Source organism: Apus apus, chromosome 14 (genome assembly GCF_020740795.1).
Source record: "Apus apus isolate bApuApu2 chromosome 14, bApuApu2.pri.cur, whole genome shotgun sequence".
Taxonomy (NCBI): Eukaryota; Metazoa; Chordata; class Aves; order Apodiformes; family Apodidae; genus Apus; species Apus apus.
The window spans coordinates 13023675-13044476 of NC_067295.1; the positions used below are offsets into that span (position 1 = coordinate 13023675).

Genomic DNA, 20802 nt, shown 5'->3' on the forward strand with positions numbered 1-20802 from the left:
TTAAAATGGAAACATAAATTTGGTTTCTAGTCAGTATGTTTATTAGATAAATTTACCTTTACACAGAGACCTGAATAAGGCTTATACATTGCTGACAGCCCACTCAGTTAATGAGGGTGACACTTTCTCATTCAATTTTATATATAAGACTTATTTTTTTTGTATCAGGTGACTTCTCAATGCAAGTATACCTCAAATACTGCTAATAAAAAGACTGACAGTTTCTTAAACACAGAATATGTTGTTATTTGAATAATGTCCAAAGCATAATACTACTGGTAGTATATGAACTAGTAAAAGATAAAGTTAAATTTAGCCTAATTTTTTTAAAGTATCTGTTAAATGCTTAAATCTAATGAAAATACTATTAATTCCAAAGAAAACAGATGGCTTTAAACAGTTGCTTATTTCAACATATGGAAACCAATCACTGAACTATGAAGAATCAAACAGTAAAGTCTCAGTCATTTTTAATTCATTTTGACTAACAAGATCAAAATGTATGGAGAATACAACACATAAATGAAATAATCCAGCTTCTAATATGATTGCTGTAGTTTAAATGGCAATGGGACAAGTGAGGTTTTAAAAATATTTGTTTGAGCTGTATTAGATTTTGTTCGTGGTTCTTACATGTACAACTTTTATAGAAAATAAAAATTTGTGTTGCAGATACATTTTTACATTCAGCTATCACACTAAAACCCCAAAGATTATAAACCCCCCTGTAAACATTTCTCTCATCATCAACATACCTCTAGGAGCTACCAGAGCTTTCTCTGAAACAAAGCTGCTCTTGAAACAGGACACACAAAAAATATTCACCAGTGCATAGGATCAACTGACAATTTTTTGTCAGAAGACAGAAAAGGAATAAACTGGGCAGGTAGCAGAGACAGTGCGAATGAGCTACACTGGCCATGGCTGGGATTGGCCAACATCGCAGAGCTCACTTGTCTAATCTGGCAAAGCAAATGAAAGATGTAGCAAAATGCAAATTAAAGAACAACCACCACCCCAGTTTTACTATTACTGTGAAAAGCATCATCTCCAACAATGTAACTGTCTTATCATTGCAGTTGCCTTCAGTCAAGGGGGTAGAGGTTTGCCAGTTATATCTGTGCCAGTTTATTATTGATTCAAATATAACCAGTAGCTGAAGTGAATTAAACTAGCTTGTGTTCCACCTCAATAGCCCACAACTTTCTAAAGCTGCAGCAAAAGTTTGCTATTTTTGCCTAATTTCTTCCTTTAAGCTTATATAACAATATATTTTAAAGTTTACAGCAACAAGACCAAGTGCTGGGTCCTGCACTTGGGCCACAACAACCCCAGGCAATGCTCCAGGCTTGGGGAAGTGTGGCTGGAAAGTGTCTGGCAGAAAAGGACCTGGGGGTTCTCATTGACAAGCGGCTGAATATGAGCCAGAAGTCTGCCCAGGTGGCCAAGAAAGCCAATGGCATCCTGGCTTGTCTTAGAAATAGTGTGACCAGCAGAAGTAGAGAGGTGATTTTCCCCCTGTCCTCAGCACTGGTGAGGCCACACCTGGAGTATTTGGTCCAGTTTTGGGCACCTCAATTCAAGAGAGATATTGAGGTGCTTGAGCAAGGACAGAGGGCAAGGAAGCTGGTGAAGGGCCTAGAGAATAAATCTTATGAGGAACGCTTGAAGGAGCTGGGAATGTTTAGTTTGAGAAAGAGGAGGCTGAGGGGTGACCTCATCAGTCTCTACAACTACCTGAAAGGTCATTGTAGAGACGTTGGTGCTGGTCTCTTCTCAGGGGTAATTAGCAACAGAATAAGAGGGAATGGCGTCAAGCTGCAACAGAGGAGGTTTAGACTGGACATTAGGAAAAAAAAATTCACAGAGGGAGTGGTTAGACACTGGAATAGGCTGCCCAGGGAGGTGGTGGAGTCACCATCCCTGGATGTGTTGAAGGGTCGTTTGGATGTGGTGTTGGTGGAGATGGTTTAATGGGGAGAATTCGGAGTGTAGGGATGATGGTTAGACTCTGTGATCCCAAGGGTCTTTTCCAACCTGAATAGCTCTATGATTCTATGATAAAGGTGCCCCTGCATTATCCCCAGTTGGTGGGCAGAATTGTACTTTCTTTAGAATATTTTTTAAGACTCCATTTGTTAAAAGGAAAAAAAGGCTGCTTATGCGTTTCATGCTTTCTGTGCATAACCCTCACTACGTGGGAGTGCCTCATTTCATGGTGGCATGTGGGTAGGGTTTGGACAAGCACACTGAAGGATGTGACAATCAAAACCAGAAATGTGGGAAATCTCTTTTTACATTAAAAAGATCTCAGCCAGGTTTCACTAACTTAGGGAAACATTATTTTGAAGGGATAAATGAATGCATAAACTACTCACAAAGTAAAAATTGGCTCCATGCACTGCAATTTCTTTTGTGTACCAAACTACACCTGAGAATCATTTCTTATTCTGTCCTAGGTCTAGCACAGCAAAAACCAACGAGAAATGAAATTTTGATCAATGTTCCAAAATTTGCATGTGATTTTTCCAGCTAATGACATGCAGAACATGTTATAGCTGAAATCTGCCACTGACATTCTGTCAATTTAATAATAGATCCCTCTTTTCATGTAACTTGACTGCCATTAGCATTCCAAATATAGCAAAGATTTTTGTTAATATCTACAGAGGAGAAAACTGAAGTGAAAATGTAAAGCAGAAGGCAACCTGGGCCAGTTTTGTGTGCACAGAATCTTGCGCTTAATCCAGAGCTCACTGGAAATATGTAAATACAGTCCCTTTCCAAACTGGGAGAGAGTAAATTCCTGTTTTGAACCTGTTTGAGATCATTAGCCTGCAAAAAATTACTCTGCAGAAGCCAACCTGAAAGCCCAACTTTTATGTATTTGACAAGGAACTGCCTTCTGCCAGAGAGCAAAACACAGTGCAAGACAGTCAGATTATGTTAAGAGCCAATTTGTTAAGCACTTTCTGCTGCACTTATGAGTACAAAGGCATCCAACAAAGCAGTGGCAGCTCACATCTGGACATGCTTTCTCCACATCATCTATATTTTCTGTTAGATGTTAGCACAGTGTACACAAACAACTTGAACTTAGACTTCTTTAGGAAGCAAATACTCTGAAGGTTCCCATATCAGTATCCTAAATTTAGCAAGCCATACCATATTACACAATCTGAAAAAGCTACTACTGTTTACTCCCTATAATTTATTTTTGTTTGAATTAACGTGAGAGGTGGATGTATTTCCTGATTTCCTCTGTGATAGCCTAACTCAGACAATATAGCTATGCACCACTCTAAAAGGACAGTATGAATAGGGGAATTTCGTTTCTTTTCTTTTAGACATGAAGTAGATAAATGGATTTCCCCTGGAAAACTGTTAATTCTACTCGTACAACTAATGTGTTGATCACTCCTGGAAGACAGTTCAAACTCAGACAATGACCCTTCAAAGATGTCAGCTTATGGCTGTTTAAAAGAAACATTGTATTAACAAAAAGTATCTCACCATGTATATACGAGATCCTTCACAGTAAAGATACCTTCCATGGGAAGAGAAGCAAACCCTCTCACCAAATCTGCTCTTATTTTGGAGCAAACACTGACCACAGAAGCTTAAACAGAATAATTAAATCAGTTCACTTAAGCCAATATAATGTTTACAGAACCTCTGAAGCTCCTTTCCTGTGAACATGAACCACAGCTTTCAAATAATCCTACTCTATATTTATTGTAAATTTTTTATAAAGGTTGTATTTCAGACACAGGTGCAAATCGTATGCCACTCTAAAATATGAAAGTGTTTCCTTCTCCTAATTATTACATGCCAAAGTATCATTTACAACTAACTGCATCCACTAACTGGCACTAAAGGAAACCATAACCTAAAACTTTGTGTTCCACATCACTAACCAGTTCAATACAATCTGCTAACTTTCATATGTGTTTGGTATGTCATTATTGCATAGGAGTTTACATCACAAATATATGAATAGATTGTTACCACGTTCTAAAAATAATGCAATGGAAGAAGCAGGGGAATGAAACATGCCAGATGTTCCAAATGACTCTGATAAAGAAATGTTCATTTCGATCATACACGTTCAGCTATGCTGCACCTTGCAATATTGTTGGAAAGGCCAGTGTTGAAACTAGAAAAAAACCAAACAAACCAACAACTCTGAGTGTTTGAAGAGGTGACCAACCTAGTCTATTTGTATTACTATAACCTCACAAAAAAATTTCCAGCCAGGTAAATACAAATAAAATCAACAAAAACATGACCCAGAAATCAAAGCCACATTTCTTCAAAGAAAAAAAAGCCCCCAAAGGTCTTAACAGGTGTCATTTTCCCGAGTTAGCTGGAGGTGCTAAAGACCTTTCAGGCCTTTTTGCTTTCTGCTGAGCAATGCTAACATTAGTTCATGTGATCCTTTAACTGCCACAACACTCTCTCATGAGCTACTGTGAAAAAAATATCAAGATTACTTCAAATTTCTTTATCAGCAACATAAAATAAGACTTTACCATGATGCAAATAAAGAACATGCACACTTTCTGCCAGCTCTGCTGTAAATATAGACCACTGTACTTCAGCACATCAAGATATTTAAAGAGTGAGATTGAGCTGCCAGTCCTGATAATTTCACTTTATTTCATTTCACAGCCATTAACATCCAGGTTTAGCAGAGAAGTCATTTAATTGTTGACTCAAATAATGGATTCAATTTATCATTAAGTCAGTGGCACGAAGAAATACTACTGCCTAGTCCATACAACAGAAAATTAATAATAAAAAAGATGCTCACTTCACAAATGCAAGAGCTGTATAACTGCAGCATCAAATGACTCACCTGTAAAAACATCAGTGATACACAAAAGGCATGTAAAAATAAAAGCAAAGGTTCCTCTACGGCTTTCCATTCTAAAACAGGTTTTGGTAAAATAAAACACGAGTCTGTAAGGCACTGCATTTATCTACTATAATTGCTTTAAAAGTCAAATGTCTGTGAATTTTTAACAGATTTAACAACATGACTGCAGTGTCTTGTTAAAAATCAAACCTATCTGCCTTTTCATGCAAATATAACACTGAAGGCTCCTTCCTCAAAGATTCTCCATACACACTAATATATCCTGTACCTGGTGCTTCAGCCAGACTGTAAAACTTCCTTCATGTAACACATACAGCAGGAAAGCAGGATGTCATGAGAGAGATAATTCACTTATATCTAAGATTAAAGTGTAACCTTCTGTCGAAATTTAGCTTCTTTTCTTTCAGAGACTTGAGGATTTGCCCTTAAAATATAGGCTGTAAGAGCCTCCACAATAATAATGACTCGGTTGGCATTTCTTATATATGCGCTCACAAGACCCAAGCATACATTGTGAGAAACAGTAAGTATGTAGGTCCTGTTGTTCCCAGCTTAATCACTATTGGGTCTATTGGTAACTTTTGGTACAGGTCTACAATTATACAACCAAAAGTAACAGTGATGTTTCCTCAGAAAGCAAATAAGGAGTTAGTTAACGCTGCAAACTGATCTGCACCTAAATGCAAATTAACTGAATCTAAAAAACATTACAAATGACATTTAGGAACACACAGATGATTCCCAACAGCTAAACATGTTCACATAGCTGAGAGAAAAATCACAGTTTTCTCAAACTTATTCACACAGCTTCAGATAAAATAGAAAGTGCCAAGATGCTAATCGGGGTTTCCTCAAGAGCTTCTCTTTCCAGAAAAGATAAGACTGTACAACTGATTAAATGGTTCCAACAGATCCTCTTTTTCTGCTATGAAAAGTATGTAAGGGCAAGAACCACAGAAAACCACAGATAACCAAAATTCCTGTTGCTTGATTCAGTGTTTCTATAACAACTCAACTCCCAAATATACAAGCAAGTATCAGGTGGGGTAGAAAAAAATAAAAAAATTAAATCACTGTTCCTCAAAGAAACTACACTATCCATAGGGAGAGATTATGACATGTCATTGCTTGTTTTGGTCAACTCAGTTGATTTAAAGAGAAAGTTTAATCCACAAAAATTTACATTTTATTATTTTTTTTTAAATTTGAATGTATCATGTCAGTTCACCTTTCACTTTTGGACTATGAAAAGCAGACAAAGAAGACATAACAAAACAAATTTAGAAACATTGCTCATTATCTCTCTTTCAAGTATGCACGTGGTACTGATAAACAATGTCAGGCAAGACCAAGAGTAGAAAAGGAAATCTGTATTTCTGCTGGTATTTTCTTATTTTAAAAAAATGCAGCTATTTCTACAATTGTATCAATTTCACTACAGCAACACTAATTTAAACTTATTGAACTATTTTTTTGCAATGTTTATATTTTAAAGAACTTGTACTAAGCACAAGGCATTTTGTGTACTTTTTCTAAATTCTTTTTGCTAATGTTGTAATTTTAAGCACGATCTGTGCTTACCTACCAGAGAAAAAATATTCAAAGAACTAAGATTTTTTTTAATCCTGTAATGATAAGCTTTTGATTAAAGCTGATTAGGATGACAAATACTAATATTTTCATTTACATGTAATGCATATGTGTTTTGAGTACTATTCTCTTTCACTAATATTCAGTCACTTCATGAGAACCTTTTTTTGTAAGTGATTTTGGCTATCTGCCACATGCAGCACAGATTTCAACATGCAGAGAAAGATCCTCAGCTGGTCTGAATTCTCAGAAATGCTGCCTGCAATTCAGTTCGCAAAGCTCAATATTTGGATGTTGTCAGAATATAGGTTTGACATTTTTAATATAGAAAAATAATACTGATTTTTTTAATAGCAAAAAAAAACAAACCCAAAACAACAGATAAGCAGTTAGTACACAAAGGCAAAAGGGAAGAAAGACATGGCAAGAAATAAATTCACACTCTTTCATCACTTTTTTTCAGAAATCTCTTTTGCTCCGGTCCATTTAGCACCTGCTAAGACAAAACTGTATACACTTTTCTCCAAAAATTGTCAACAACTGAAGTACAGATTCATTTTCAATTCTGATCTCTTGCTGGTGTAAGAACTGTTTGGAAAAGAAAGGTCATCCTTCTGGTCCTGCTCTAATTCAAATACAAAAAAATGGTATGGATTGGACTCAAGCAGAGGCCAGAAGAATTAAAACAAGCCCCCGTGAACTTGACTTGCATGTAACTGCTGCCATCTTAATAAGGTGAGAGCAGCTTTGAAATCCCAGGCAGATTCTGAAGCTGCAGCACAGTCCCTGCCATATGGAGACAGCCTGGAATCTGTCAAGTTCACTTAGTGAATTTTATCTTTGGGGAGTCAGTCAGGCAAGCTAGATCAGAATAAACAGGATGCTGTTGAGATCTGGAGGCTAATGCTGGTACAGGCTGGACTACTGAACCAAAAAAATCAGTTTTAAGTAGACATGTGGTGACTAGAAAAATTAACAATAATTAAAGCTGCATAGGCACAAAATCAACATGTGATTTCTACTGGCCTCAGAAGGACCTTGCTCTCTCTCTGATTTAAGGAATTAGCCAGACTTTCTTTCCATTTTTCCTTGCATTGTAAGATATAACATCATTTAATACTTAATATCAGCTTTAAGAATTATCATTTACAAGACCCTATTTAATGATGTGCCTAATCAAATAGCCTTTTTTGTAGTTGTTCAAGGAAATGTAACAGTAAAAGTAAGCAATGTCATGTTCATATGATCTACATGCAAGTCCAAGCTGCTTCTTCATGCTTCAATAGAAGGAGGCAAAAACCTGAGGTCTCCAAACCTATCAAACTCTGTTCTGATGGATGGGGATAAGATAGACTTTGTTGTGCTCTGGGTAAAAGCCAGAATGTTAAATGTAATTTTCTGCACATGCTTTTACTGATATTCAGCATAAAAATAAGCCTTATCCATTTTTATTAGATGGTCTGAGCCAGAACCAATTCTTTTGATGTCACCTAGCTTATAAAATGCAGCACTATAAGCAAGGGAGATTTTAAAATGCTTCATAGACTTTATCCATTATATTAATGGGTTTCAGATTGCAATCTGTGGAGCACTTTCTGATGCTGATCCACAGGCAGCTGGCCAGTCACCTGGAGCTGGCTCCTCTCCTTGTTTCCCTCTGCTTATTCACTATAAAAGACAGAGCTGAAAACAGGCTAACAAAAAAAGACATAATGCCATTTTTAATGCCTTTTTTCTAGATAAACAGTTACAGTGCTTGCTACATGACCATCCTGAGAGGAAAAGTCTATGCAATTATGAAAGGCAACACAGCCTGCTGGGGCCATAACTCCATGGACCATACAGGGCAGGAGAGGGGGCAGGTGGAGCACAAGAGAAATAATTGTTTTTATGACAGGATTAATTTGATTAAATTTTAAGGTGAATGAGTAAAATAGCTCATTTTTCAGCATTCCCCTATTTTCAGGCAACACGCCAAACTTTACCTCATGCCTCAACAAGATGAACTTGCACTGCTATTTTCCAGAACTATTTTCCATAAGTATTTCCATTTTAAACCAGTTATTTTAAGAATATCCTGATAAAAACTCTTTGAATATGACACCTTGCACTGGAAAGACTATTTCTTTGAAGAATTTAACAGATTCATCCAAGGAACTTGAGTTATCTCTATACATAAAGTAAGCAAAGAAAGCTACACTGACCTGGGTCACCAGGGGAGGAAGGGCTTCTGAGAACCTCATGATCAAATCATAATAGACAAGATACCTGTATTTAGCCACTAATTTAAAATAATAATAAAGAAGTTTCCATACTACTAGTCTTTCATTTAAATTATTTCTTATTTTCAGGCACTATCTTTGCTGTATTTTAGCAGGTTTTCCCCAGCTAAATCACAACTGAGAAACACAACCACCATAGCAGACTTGGGAGGTTGTGGAGTTACTACAGTAAATCAACACTAACAGTACACCATGCTGAATAGTAAACAGATTCAACAGCTGAAGTCATTTAAGCTATCAGTAATAGCTATTATTAGATCACAGAAAATATTTGTGAGTGCATGCCCAAACAAATTATAAATAGCATGCAGCAGGATATAGATTCACTCAGAGCAGCACTGGAACATAGAACGTACTGGGTTTGGCTCCATAAAAGGAGACTGGGGGACAGGCAGGTCTGTGCTCCACTGAAATCTGCCACCCATGAGGAAGAGCCTTTCTAGTCAATGAAAAGCCTGACTGCTAAAGCCACCAGAGAGGCACGACTACCCATTCCTCATTCTCTGTTTTTGAGATCCACCATTGTTCCACCATAATAATGTGGAAAGCTTAGGTTAAACTTAGATTTCAGAAACAAAACCAGTTTAAAATAGACTGTTAAACCACTGGTCTAACTTGTAATAATTTAATTATATCTTAATCTTTACCTTCATTTGTTCTCTGCAGACTTCATGTTTCCCTTTCTATTTTAATTTTTTACTTCAGCAGCTGAGAAGTCTACAGCATTTCTCATAGTATCTTAATAGGAAACCAGAAATTATTTATGATCTAAACTATGAGAATTTTACCCTTTATAAAATTTGACTATTTGCAATGAAAACTTGACGTGTTACTTGTTCTGTTGTATATATCTCACCTCTTTGCAATGCCAGGTTATAACAACAGCATAAACCTTTGAACTGGTTGACAAGAAGTCAGCCTAAACAGGTTAAAATACCTTTTTGTTAGGTTTTATTTTTCCAAGCAGACCCAGTTTAGCCTCAGCCTCTTAAATACATCACAAAACTGTGTTGAAGTGGAGCGAAGGTAACAAGCTGCATCTGAAAGCCCTAGGATTAAGCACGTCCAGCAAAAATACTTGACAGATCCTTTGAACATACTATAAAAAGAAGGAAAATATCTCAGCTTCTGTACCCTGCTTTTTACCATGATAGGTACATGAGAGAATACATGTTTTGCAAATGAATTTAAATATGATTCTATGTGACCTACCTTAATTCTAAACCAAGTTGGAAAGTTATTTTGATTAAAATGGTTGGCTGTATGCCAGAAGACTTGCTTACAGGACTTCCAAAAAGGGGATTATTAATTTTTTATTTTCCCCTACCTTTATAGAGAAATTAAAAGTTGGGTCTTGCATCATCTACATTGATTTACAATCATTGTAGCATCTATTAGTCTCTGGTAGTCATTTGCATTCTATTTTAATCCAGAAAGAGAAGTGATTTTTAAATACTACATTTTGACTTTCATTGTGCTGGTATCCTACAGGATCTTTCTGGAAAACCTGTGCTTGTAGATGGTCCAGCATGTATTCTTAATATATTAGTGCTAATGGTCTTAATGATGTTTGCCTTAGTTTTCAAGTAGTTATGTCGGTTATAATTGTATTATATATTATTTGAGTATTTGCATACCCTTTCCTTGGCTTTAAAGATGGGCTGGTCTTGGTCATACAGGCACGGATGCACAGCAGGGCCTAGAGCCCAGCCCTGTCTGTTCTGGAAGAAACAAAGCTTATATTGGTAACATGTACCTCTATCATGTATGTTGTCAGAATTACAGCTTCCAAAGTGCTTTGAAGATTAAAATTCTCCTCATTTAATTTTTCTTTCTATTTTCCCATATACTCCAAACACACTGTTCTCTTTCTCCACAGAATAAGATTTATCTTATACTTGAACAGGTTAAGATCTTTCTCTAGTGGAAGCTCAGTAACCTACACCCAGTTGTTCACAACAGCCTCTGTACAGTGCTCCTTGCTATTTCAACTGCATCTCTCCAGTATGTCAACTTAACTCCTTATGGGGAATATACTAAAATGGAACATCAGATATAGATCTCCAAGTATACTCCTTAAAGTCGTATTTTGTAGTGCTTGAGCAAACGTGATGGACTGTATAAACTCTTCTGGTTTTATAATTCAAAACAGCAAAAGCAAAAGTCACAGGAATAGATATTTTAAAACCTACTTAATTTTCCCTACCTCAGAACCAACTTACATCCAGCAGTTGACAGTTAAAAGAGAAATAATAAAAAAAGATGCCCTCAACCTCTATGAGTTTACAAAAGTACATTCACTTTAATATGTTCATGGTCCATGTCAAACATATCCCTGTAAAAGAATTTTATACCATGCATTGCATTCAAAATTGCAAATATAAAGTGCCTGATAACATTTAATGGCCTCTAGGTATAATCAGCATAAAACCAGCATAAAAGATACTCAATATGAATATGAAATGTTTAAATCAAATGTGATGGAACCTCACAGGGAATTCTGCCACACATGCTGTCCTTTCTTCTAGGGGGTCCTTCAGCTGTCTACCTTCACTGTCCTTGTAGGGGATACAGCAAAATGGCACAGAAAAGAGACCTAAGCATTGGCATGCTGCAGCAGTGCCTAACCACTGTTCCAATGAAGCAAGCTTTGATCACTTGCTAGGAAAATACAATAACCTGTCCTTTAAGGACAGCATTTTTTCTTTTGATCTGTAGGTTGCACTCATTTAAACTGAATTCCAAATATTACTATCTTATTCAATACTTATAAAAGTATCATATAAACAGATAAAAATTCACAGCACTCAGAAATCTCCCATCCAGTTATTTTATATTAGCAGCTGTAATCAGCTGGTAGCTCTGAAAGATGACAGACGTAGGTTCTAATGTGCTACGAAATTTGCAGTAGTAAGCAGAAAGTATTGTACATATCAGCTAAATATAACCATGTTAATTAGCTATTATTTAGATCCTAAATACCATATCTGTCAAGGCCCAGTCCTCATTTCTGCATTTGTCCCAGTATAATATTAACTACCCACATAAATGATGCATAGGTATGACAATCAGAAGCCTACAGAGCTAAATTTAAGTACCTAAAGACAGAGATTGTATCAGAATCATGTACAACACATCTTTTGTACCTTGTAGTGGGTAATAACACTCCCAGTTGATTAATAGATGCCAATTAAAAATTAGGCTAAAATCTGCCCATTCAGTTAATTCCCATTTGCGAAGACTAATTCGATGTTTTCTGGACCTGGGATAAAATTCCAGAAAAGATAAATTAACTCTTCCTACTCAGAATACAAGACAAAAACCATAGCTCTGGATGAGATTTGGGACAATTAAAAATAATGATCACTGATATCAAAATTACAGAATCTCATAAATAAATTCGCTCTTAAAAATCACAATTCCTTTAATATTTCATGACCTACAGCTATGACAAATAATGTAAGGCAACTGCACTTAAGACAATGATTCAAATTTTCCTAAAAAAGATCCCCAAGTATTATTGTACCTTACACTAAGAAGATTCAGATTCCAAATTCGGACAGTGAATTGAAAATATTTCTGAATTTTTCATTGCTTGGGTGCAAGGTTGTAGTCTTGTCTAGTTCAAAATACCCAAACTGGTATGGTAGTTAATTTTAGAAGACACATATACACCTTGTTGGGAACCTGTATATTGCATAACTTTCTTTTTGGAACACTGCAGATTTCACTTTTATCAAATTCACACTTCTTAAATTTGTAGCATAACTTTAGGATTGATAGTATTTCCATATTAAAGGCAAGCAAATGTAATTATAAGTAATAAAAAAAACACCTTACTACTTCTCCCCCCCAATCAATGTCAGTATTACAGCATGGAGAGTATTAGCATCTTGCTGCATCAAAGAGGATAAAATATTTGAGGCACTCAGTCCATTGGCAAATCATGCTTGGGGATTTGCAGATGAATGACTTGTATCTATGTTTACAGCTCTTCAGCAGAGTGCTCAGTGTTTACTCTGGAATTAATCCAGGTCCATAAAACTAGTGATACATCAATGTAACAGATGTGCTTAAGTGACTATAGAATCATGGACTCACACAATAGTTTGGGTTGGAAGGGACCTTAAGGATCATCTAGTTCCACTTCCCCTGCAATGGGCAGGGACATCTTTCACTAGACCAGGTTGCTCAGAGCCCTGTCCAACCTGACACACTTTGATCACTGTCTTGAAGAATAAACAAAACAGTAAATCAAAGTTTCAGCTTATTTTCTGCAGCACATACTACTATAGATTCCACACATTTACTGAGACATTTCTGAAGCACTTGCATCATAAGGTGATTTGCTTTAGTTACAAAAACTCTGTAACCTGTATTAAATTGATGTTGGCAGTCACTGTCTGTAACCCATCAGCAACTACTGTATTAATGCTGTTAGCAAATTGGTAATCTCTAGTAATTGGTAATCTCATAATTTCATTATCAGACTTTCAGAAGTATCTGGACTGAAAAATACTAATAGAGTTGGAGCATAATGTCCTAGTTCTCAGCCTAAGTTTAATTTATCCCTACAATATCAGTATGTTGAAAACATATTAACTTGTGTTCATCTCATGCTTACAAAATGCTGGAATGTAAACATAACAAGTTTCTTGATCTTCAGGACACAGAACAGAGCCAAAGGCAATGCTAGTGCTGCTCTCTAAAGGCTCTACTCAGCAAATAAAATGCAAGCTTTGTTTAACAACTGTTAATGCATTTGACTTTAGAGGCTTTGTTAAGAGTTGTTTTTCATTATTATCTACTTTTCTAATCACTTTGTGACTTCCTGGCTGCTTGCAACTTAATTATGAATACTTGAATTGAAAGTTTTTGAACTGTATGTCAGAGCTCTTTCTCCTCCTGCATTTGACTCCATGAGAACTCTCTGAGAAAAGGTGGTATGAACTGCCACACGTCAAATACAGGGGGAAAAAATAATAAATCTATTTTTAAATGCTTTATCTTCTTTTTTCTCTGATGCTCCCTGTTGTGAAACTTTTATAATGTTGATCATAGAGAATGTCTTTCTTCAAAGCCAATAATGTCATTGAACTGATAGTGGCAGCTAGAACTTCAGCCTTGAGACTGAAATGTCCTGAAGAGCGTACTGAAAATGTTTTGCTCTCCAGTTTGAAAGGTCTGACTGCATGATCCTCTGTCATAACCAACAAACACCCTGACTGTATTTTGCATTGTACCTAAGTTTACAGGCTTGGCATGGAAACAGGTCTCCACACAGCTGTGTAATATTATACACAAGTTATCTTAGTCTACGTTCATTTTCAAAAATGTACCAGTAGAAACACTGCGGGTTTCATTATGTGGAATAACAAGGTGTCAGATGGAAGCAAATCTGCCATAAAACACACAGTATGTTTGAAGTTTCACAAACTATCAGGCTGTTTTAACTAAAGTTTGGGGCCAGAAGCTAAATTTTAAGTGTGATAAAACCTGAGTACACCTAAGCTCTTAATGTAAATATATGCATTTTGAAGTGATACATATTTGTATTCAATTGTCAAAATACACTGCTACTCTAAGTATAATATTCCTGAAATGTCTTTACAAAGCCAGCTGGAAACCTTGACATTTCATCCATATTGTTATTTATATACATATTTACTGCTGCCACCTGCTTGTAACTTGGCTCATATCATGAAGCAGTACATTTCCCTTGTTTCATTATACTTTGACATTTCACTATAACTACGTAGCTGCCCATTTCTCAGTTTCCAATTGCTCTGCAGCCGCTCTTGAATTACATTGGCTTAGTAATAGAATAAAGATCTTTCTCCGTGGTAGTACTAGCCCCTTTTTTTCATACCCAGATGGTGCAAATCGCTGCTGGCACATGTAACAATTATAGCACAGCTTCTGCTGCTTAAATGAACCCCCATAAACCCCACAGAGTTAGATTAGATTAGGGAATTGGGAGGCGAGGAGGAGGTCTGGCCAGTGGTCTCAGCTGAAACGTAAGTATTTGGTACAGCCCATGTATGGCTGAGATGAGTATATAGCCTGCTCACACTGTACTGCTCAGTGAGCCTGTTCTAAAGAAGAAAGGGGAATTAGCTAATACAGTTAATAAACCTAATTTCATAATCAGTGTCACAACACTCATATTTACTAATATCTCGTGATGTCTCATAAACCAGACACTTGCCAAGCAATAATGATGGAAACAGCAGTCACCAAGAGAAATACAGATCCATTACTCAAGCTATATTCTTGCTTCCCTCAGAATAACAAGTCAATCAATCAGCTTTGATATTTCTGAAGGAAGCTGATGACCACTATCCATACCCTCACACATCTAAAAATAGATACAAATCTCCAGTTGCTCTGTGCGTTTCACTGAGTAGATATGCCAGCAACTGAGCACATCACAAAAAAATTAACTGAAGAGATCCTGTGAGAATAATAAACTAAACTGGTGTGGAGAAGGAGAAAAACCCCGTTCTGGGCCAACCTACTTGATAGACAAAAAATATACCTATGTTGTCAGCCCAAGAGTTTGCCATGTGCCATTTTCAACATACAAAGGAAAACTATAGCACAAAAATCTTTACATGTGAAATAAATCTTTTGCAAATTCACCAAACTTATAATGCCTTAAATATAATACAAGCTAGAACTTGTATTAACAACCTAACATACAAGCACAGTCATCTGTGTGCTCATATATATTTATTTAATAAACTAGGAGTTTTTTGGAAAATCCTCTAGGCATTCAGTATTTCAGAGATACTAAAATTGAGGGGAAAATACAAGAAATAAGGATAAGCATATTAAAAAATACCTTTAAAATGTACATACAGCGTATGTATAAGTCATACAGAATAATTTCATGTGTTTCCAAGAAAGTATCTGCTCTACCCTTTCCTCAACTCTATCCTGATCAGGAGAACAGAGAAAGTCTTGTTGTGTACCTGAAAGGCCAAAGGGTATAGACTTACTGCAGTGAGGGAGAAAAGGAAGGAACTTACTGTAGTTTTTCCAGTTCCCAACTTAACATCAGTTTGTTTCATCTGCTGATTGAAAAGAAAGTTCATCAAAATTAACCTATTTAGTGTTTAGAGTGGAAAAATGATTGCCTCATATTGCACCTCAAAATCAAATACAATACGGTAATTTACAAACCCACGTATTTCTTTATTGTTAAAATTAATTACAGCACGTACTAAGAAGACTACAAGTTCATGTAAAGCAGTAATTTCTCCTGCTGTCTTGATGACAACCCCATCTGAGGACAGAATGAGAAAAGGCAAAGACTAGTATTTTCTCATGAGCCACAAAAGGAACAGCAAAACAGAAAACTCAAGCAACTGAAGAAAACCATCTTCATTTTGTAAACCTCATTTCTGTCTTCGCTGGGAATAAGCAAACCCATCCTAATTTATTCAGTCTTAAAATAAAGGTCAGGTTTCAAAAAGCAGCTTAGTTTCTACTTTCTATTTAGGCTCCGGAAATATAAACTTTTTTAAAAGGAATAGGGGTCTTAATCATAGATTCTTCTGAAAACTTGGCCATTTATTTTGGTATCTAAATTTGGCTGTATGAAAACTATTAAGGAAGATAAGAAGATTCCTCTTGGATACTGAAAAAATAAGGTACACCTCATCTCACCAGAGCCAAAAGCTTCAAAACAGCTTCACATACTTTCTTCCTGATGAAACTGCAGATTCTGGAATGAAAACTGATACACATCTGCCCAAAAGCAAACCCCACAGATCTCTCAGGAAAAACAAATACTTAGGAACCTATTCCAATAAGGGAATAGAAACTTTTCTGTCCAGCACACAAATGCACACACCACAGAAAACAATCAGAACCTATCACATTTGGAATACCAAGCCACACGTATAAAAATAAGCAACAACACAACTAGCATGAACAAACTAATTTGTCTTCTTTTATTAACCCCCCAAAAGCAGGTCTAACTTGACTAAAGAATCTTTTTCCCTTGAAGTCTGGTTACCTTCTATGTCCTTCAGAGCAGTTGACACTGCTCTCCCCTAGGTAATGTACTGCATCCTTCCCCTGAGCTTATGATCTTTACTGTTTGGACTAATAGCAGTACTTGAAAACACTAAGAAAATTACATTAATCAATATCAGCAATAGAAGCTCATTATTTTAGTATTCTTCAGAAATTACCAGACCAGCAGAAAACAACTTTAGATTTTTCTTTAATCTAAAAGAATTTACTTTTGTCTCTGAAGAGAGCTTTAAATACATCTGTGATGGCACCTACCTCTCCCTGCCATTTTGCTTTTGAACCAGAGACAATTTTAAATAAATTTATTCCCAAAATGCTTTTAAAACATTTATTTGGAGATAGAGCTGAAAATTCTAAGTTTTAAAATGAGAGTCAGATCTTCCCGTCAGTAAAAGAAGTTATATTATCTATCTGAATGAATAAAACAGTGTTTTCATCAAATCTAAATTAAGTTCCTGTTTATAGTATTACATATTCATAGTAAATTCCACATAAATTTTTTTGTTTAATTTCTAGCTGTAAGAAAAACAAATGCAGACGCAGTAGGAAACAATGAGGAAAGAGCTGTGATAAAATAAGTTAAAGACTTGAGACATATTCAGGATATCTGAGGAAAAACTGTTAAAGCGATATGATGTGCCCTATGATATCTGAAAATCTTATTTCTGGAAGTCTTGATTTAGGCTCTAAAATGTGATGGTGACAGCAGAAGGTACACACCATGTATTAAAAACCCAGAAAGCAGACCAAAATGAAATATTACTACTGTTCAAACATATTTTATAAAATTACGTTCACTAGAATCTTGATTTTTTTAAAAAATTGTTGGAGTACTCTGGTATTACACAAAAAAAATCATATATTGATAACACTAGAAAGAAATTTCATCTGGTTCTGTTTGTGGGCCTGCTATTTCTATTTGATGCCATATCAAATACCTTGTAAGGAGTTCACTTTATGAATCTCTTTATGTATTAGAGCTTGTTTTAGTTATGCATAGTCTTTACAGGTATTTTGACTCATTTTTTAAGTGTCAAGTTCTGCTGTTCTCCCCACTCCCAACAAGCCAGTTTAGCCATTCTCTGTACAGTTTTTGCTCATGTGAACATACCTTTTCCTCATTCTATTTACCTTATGAAGATCAAATATTAGAAAAAGAAGTGAGACTTAGATTAGGAGAGAGAAGCAACCAAAATAATATATGCTTGGGAAAAATAACAAACAGCAGGAGGAAAAAAAGGAAGGATGAACATAAAATGAATAGAGGAAAAACAGTTTTAGAAATAAAGACCTGAGAGAACAGAAACATGACATCCTAAGACTTGGCCTCACTTATCGTGTCTTTGTGTTTCAATCTATTCAATACTATGGAGACAGATCAATAAATATGAACATGATAATCTTTGAATTCTTTGATGAATGTGTTTCCGCTGTGTACATTTAAGAAAATGATGACATTTTAATGCAATATATTCATGTTGTTAAACTTTATGGAGTAACATAATATTAAAATAAGATCTTAGTTAATTATTTAATTTTTTATTTCCCACCAGCACTTGTTAATTTAGCTTCATAGAACTTAAACAAATGGATTTATCTTCACTCCACCATGGACCTGTACCTGTATTTTACACAATACATAAAACAAGGATTCAAACTAACCCTGAGGAACAACTTCAGAAGGTAATAAAAAAAATATCAATTTTCAAAGAAGTTGTTTTTTTCCTACACTTTCCAAATGACACTTACAAAGTGGAAACAAAATTTGTAAACTACATATTAATCCAAGATGAACTTTCACACTGTAGCCTGACTGTCAAAAGCTGATGTGAAATTCTATAAAAGCAGCTTAAGAAAGCAAGGCCTATTTACATCTGTTACATGATCAACATGTGTGCAATGCAACTGGAAATATGGAAAAGAACACTTCCAAATGCAGCAAAGGCTGCTGACAGGCATTTTTGCAACTAACTAAGCCACTAGGAAAATCTTGTTGGGTAAGCCAAACCTAAGCAATACTTTTATCAGTAGTTCTTCATATTGATGAGACATGTATTGGGAACATCAAAAACAATCTCTCAAATTGAGAGACTCTCAATAAAAATTCTGTTTTACTTCTGGAGCTTACAAACTGCTAATAAAAAACAAACAGAAATCCATATAATTAAACCAAAATGAAACTACAAATACAAGCCTTGGAACATAAAAGCATGAAATGATGAATGAGTTTTTCCATCTACCGTTGCATTAGAACCAACACACCAAGTGGTACATGGTCACCCTTACAGCCCACACCCACACACAGTCTGTTTCTGTACACGGCTACACCTGGCTGCAAACACCACCATTCATTCAGTAATCAACTCGGTAACGTATTATAGTTATTTTTAGAAAGCACCATATATTGGTCATTGAGTCCCTGCTCCTGACAAACCAAATCTTCCCTTGACATATATGCTACCTTATTTATTTAAGTTTGGCAGTACAAGCAGCATGTGGCATGTCTTCTATCAGCAATCAGGTCTCACAATCCCTATTGACAAGATGGACAACAATCCAGTCTCGTAAAAGATTCATGACACAACTTTGCACTCTCTACCGCTTGCTTTCTCATAAAACCACTGCAAATCCCATCAAAAATTTAGCAGAACCCCTGCCTCATCTGTTTAGGCCTGAAGCTAGTTGCAGGGACAACTCATTAGGGACAAGCTCATTAAAACCAGCCCTCAAGCAAAAGCAGTTTGCGAGTCTCCTCATTTTTATTCACTTTCACCTAGCCATTCCAGTTTCTTGTGTTTCCCAGACACAGCACTTCTAATGATTTTGTACAATGAGCAAGGCTGTTTCCAAACTTATGCTACACCCAGGGCTCCACAAAGGCAGTTCCTTCTGTACACCAAAGCTAACCTAGCTCTGTTCATTTGTAAGGCTTTGATGGTTCTATACTGAAAGGCAGGATCAGAAAACCTAGTGGATTCTCTTCTGATTACATTAGCAAAAGTTACCTATGCATAACAACGACCAAACACGGGCTAAGATCCAAAGAGAAATCAAGATGTGCAGAATTAAGGCTACTAGATACAGATGCCTGAGAACTCACTCAGGTAGGAGTGCTTTTGGCATTTAATTTGGTTTTTTTGGCACCTGAGATTAAACACTCCAGAATAAAATAAAAAATACTGGTTAAATAAAGTAGCTTTTTCTTGTATGTTTTCACCTTTTCTATCATTTGCTCAAGTCCCTAAGAGAAACGATCCTTACTTTTGCCATCAGCACGAGCTGGGAAACCTTGCTAATACTTTCTTTGTGATCAAAATATCCTGGGGTGATTGCAAAAGTTTCCTTACTTCTGTCGCACAACAAAGAGAATATCAAGGTTCACAAAAGTGGGTTTCCACCCCTAGGCCTCTGCTGACAAAAGCTAGTGAGTGCTGCACCAGTATCCGTTTGCAAATTTGTGTAAGGGGTAGGAGGAGAGCCTCACAAGCACACCTTCTCCAAAGTCAGTTACTAAAACTGCTCTTACAACAGCTTAATTCTAACAAACATTACTGTCACACGCAGGGCACAGCTATTCAGATATAGATACATGCCCAAAGCATGTATTATACATCTGAGGAATCTGGGGTAGCAGAGAAAGATCTGGACAAGAAGTGTGTTCTAATCCTTCTACAGATCATCTGTTGAAAACCAACCAAATTCTACTTAAGCAGTGAAGTCAAGAATGTAAACAACTGTCAGAATGAAGAAGTCTCTCATCTCACTCCAATCTCGCAGGAATGTCTTTAAACATCTTTTTGCAAGCATGTTAATATTCAGTTTTATGTATTTTCACCTTGCTTGCACTTCATACACTGCACTACACACAGGATACATTGTTATTCTTGTCAAGTTCCTTCTCTGCTCACGTTATGATGGTGAACAACCATCTCAGCCACAGCCTTCAGCCCATCATCCCTCAAGGCAGCACAGCATCAAGGCCTGCAGCATTTCTCCAAGTCAATCTAT

General features: G+C 36.2%; 1 protein-coding gene across 40 annotated transcripts in view; it reads right to left on the bottom strand.

Moving 5' to 3' along the window:
• RBFOX1 (RNA binding fox-1 homolog 1) overlaps window positions 1–20802 on the bottom strand; it is a 1074031-nt gene that overhangs the window by 146135 nt on the left and 907094 nt on the right. The window contains exon 1 of one of the 40 annotated variants that reach the window (XM_051631844.1): window positions 16581–16584. The exons of 37 other annotated variants lie outside the window; for them this stretch is intronic. Coding sequence is in view for 1 of the 3 variants with exons in the window: in XM_051631829.1 (XP_051487789.1) it covers window positions 8674–8712 (39 nt within the window). In the remaining 2 variants the exon portion in view is untranslated. Of the gene's footprint in view, window positions 1–8673; window positions 8883–10388; window positions 10432–16580; window positions 16585–20802 lie in introns of those variants that run through there. 2 more of the 40 variants (XM_051631841.1, XM_051631829.1) reach the window with 2 other exon arrangements.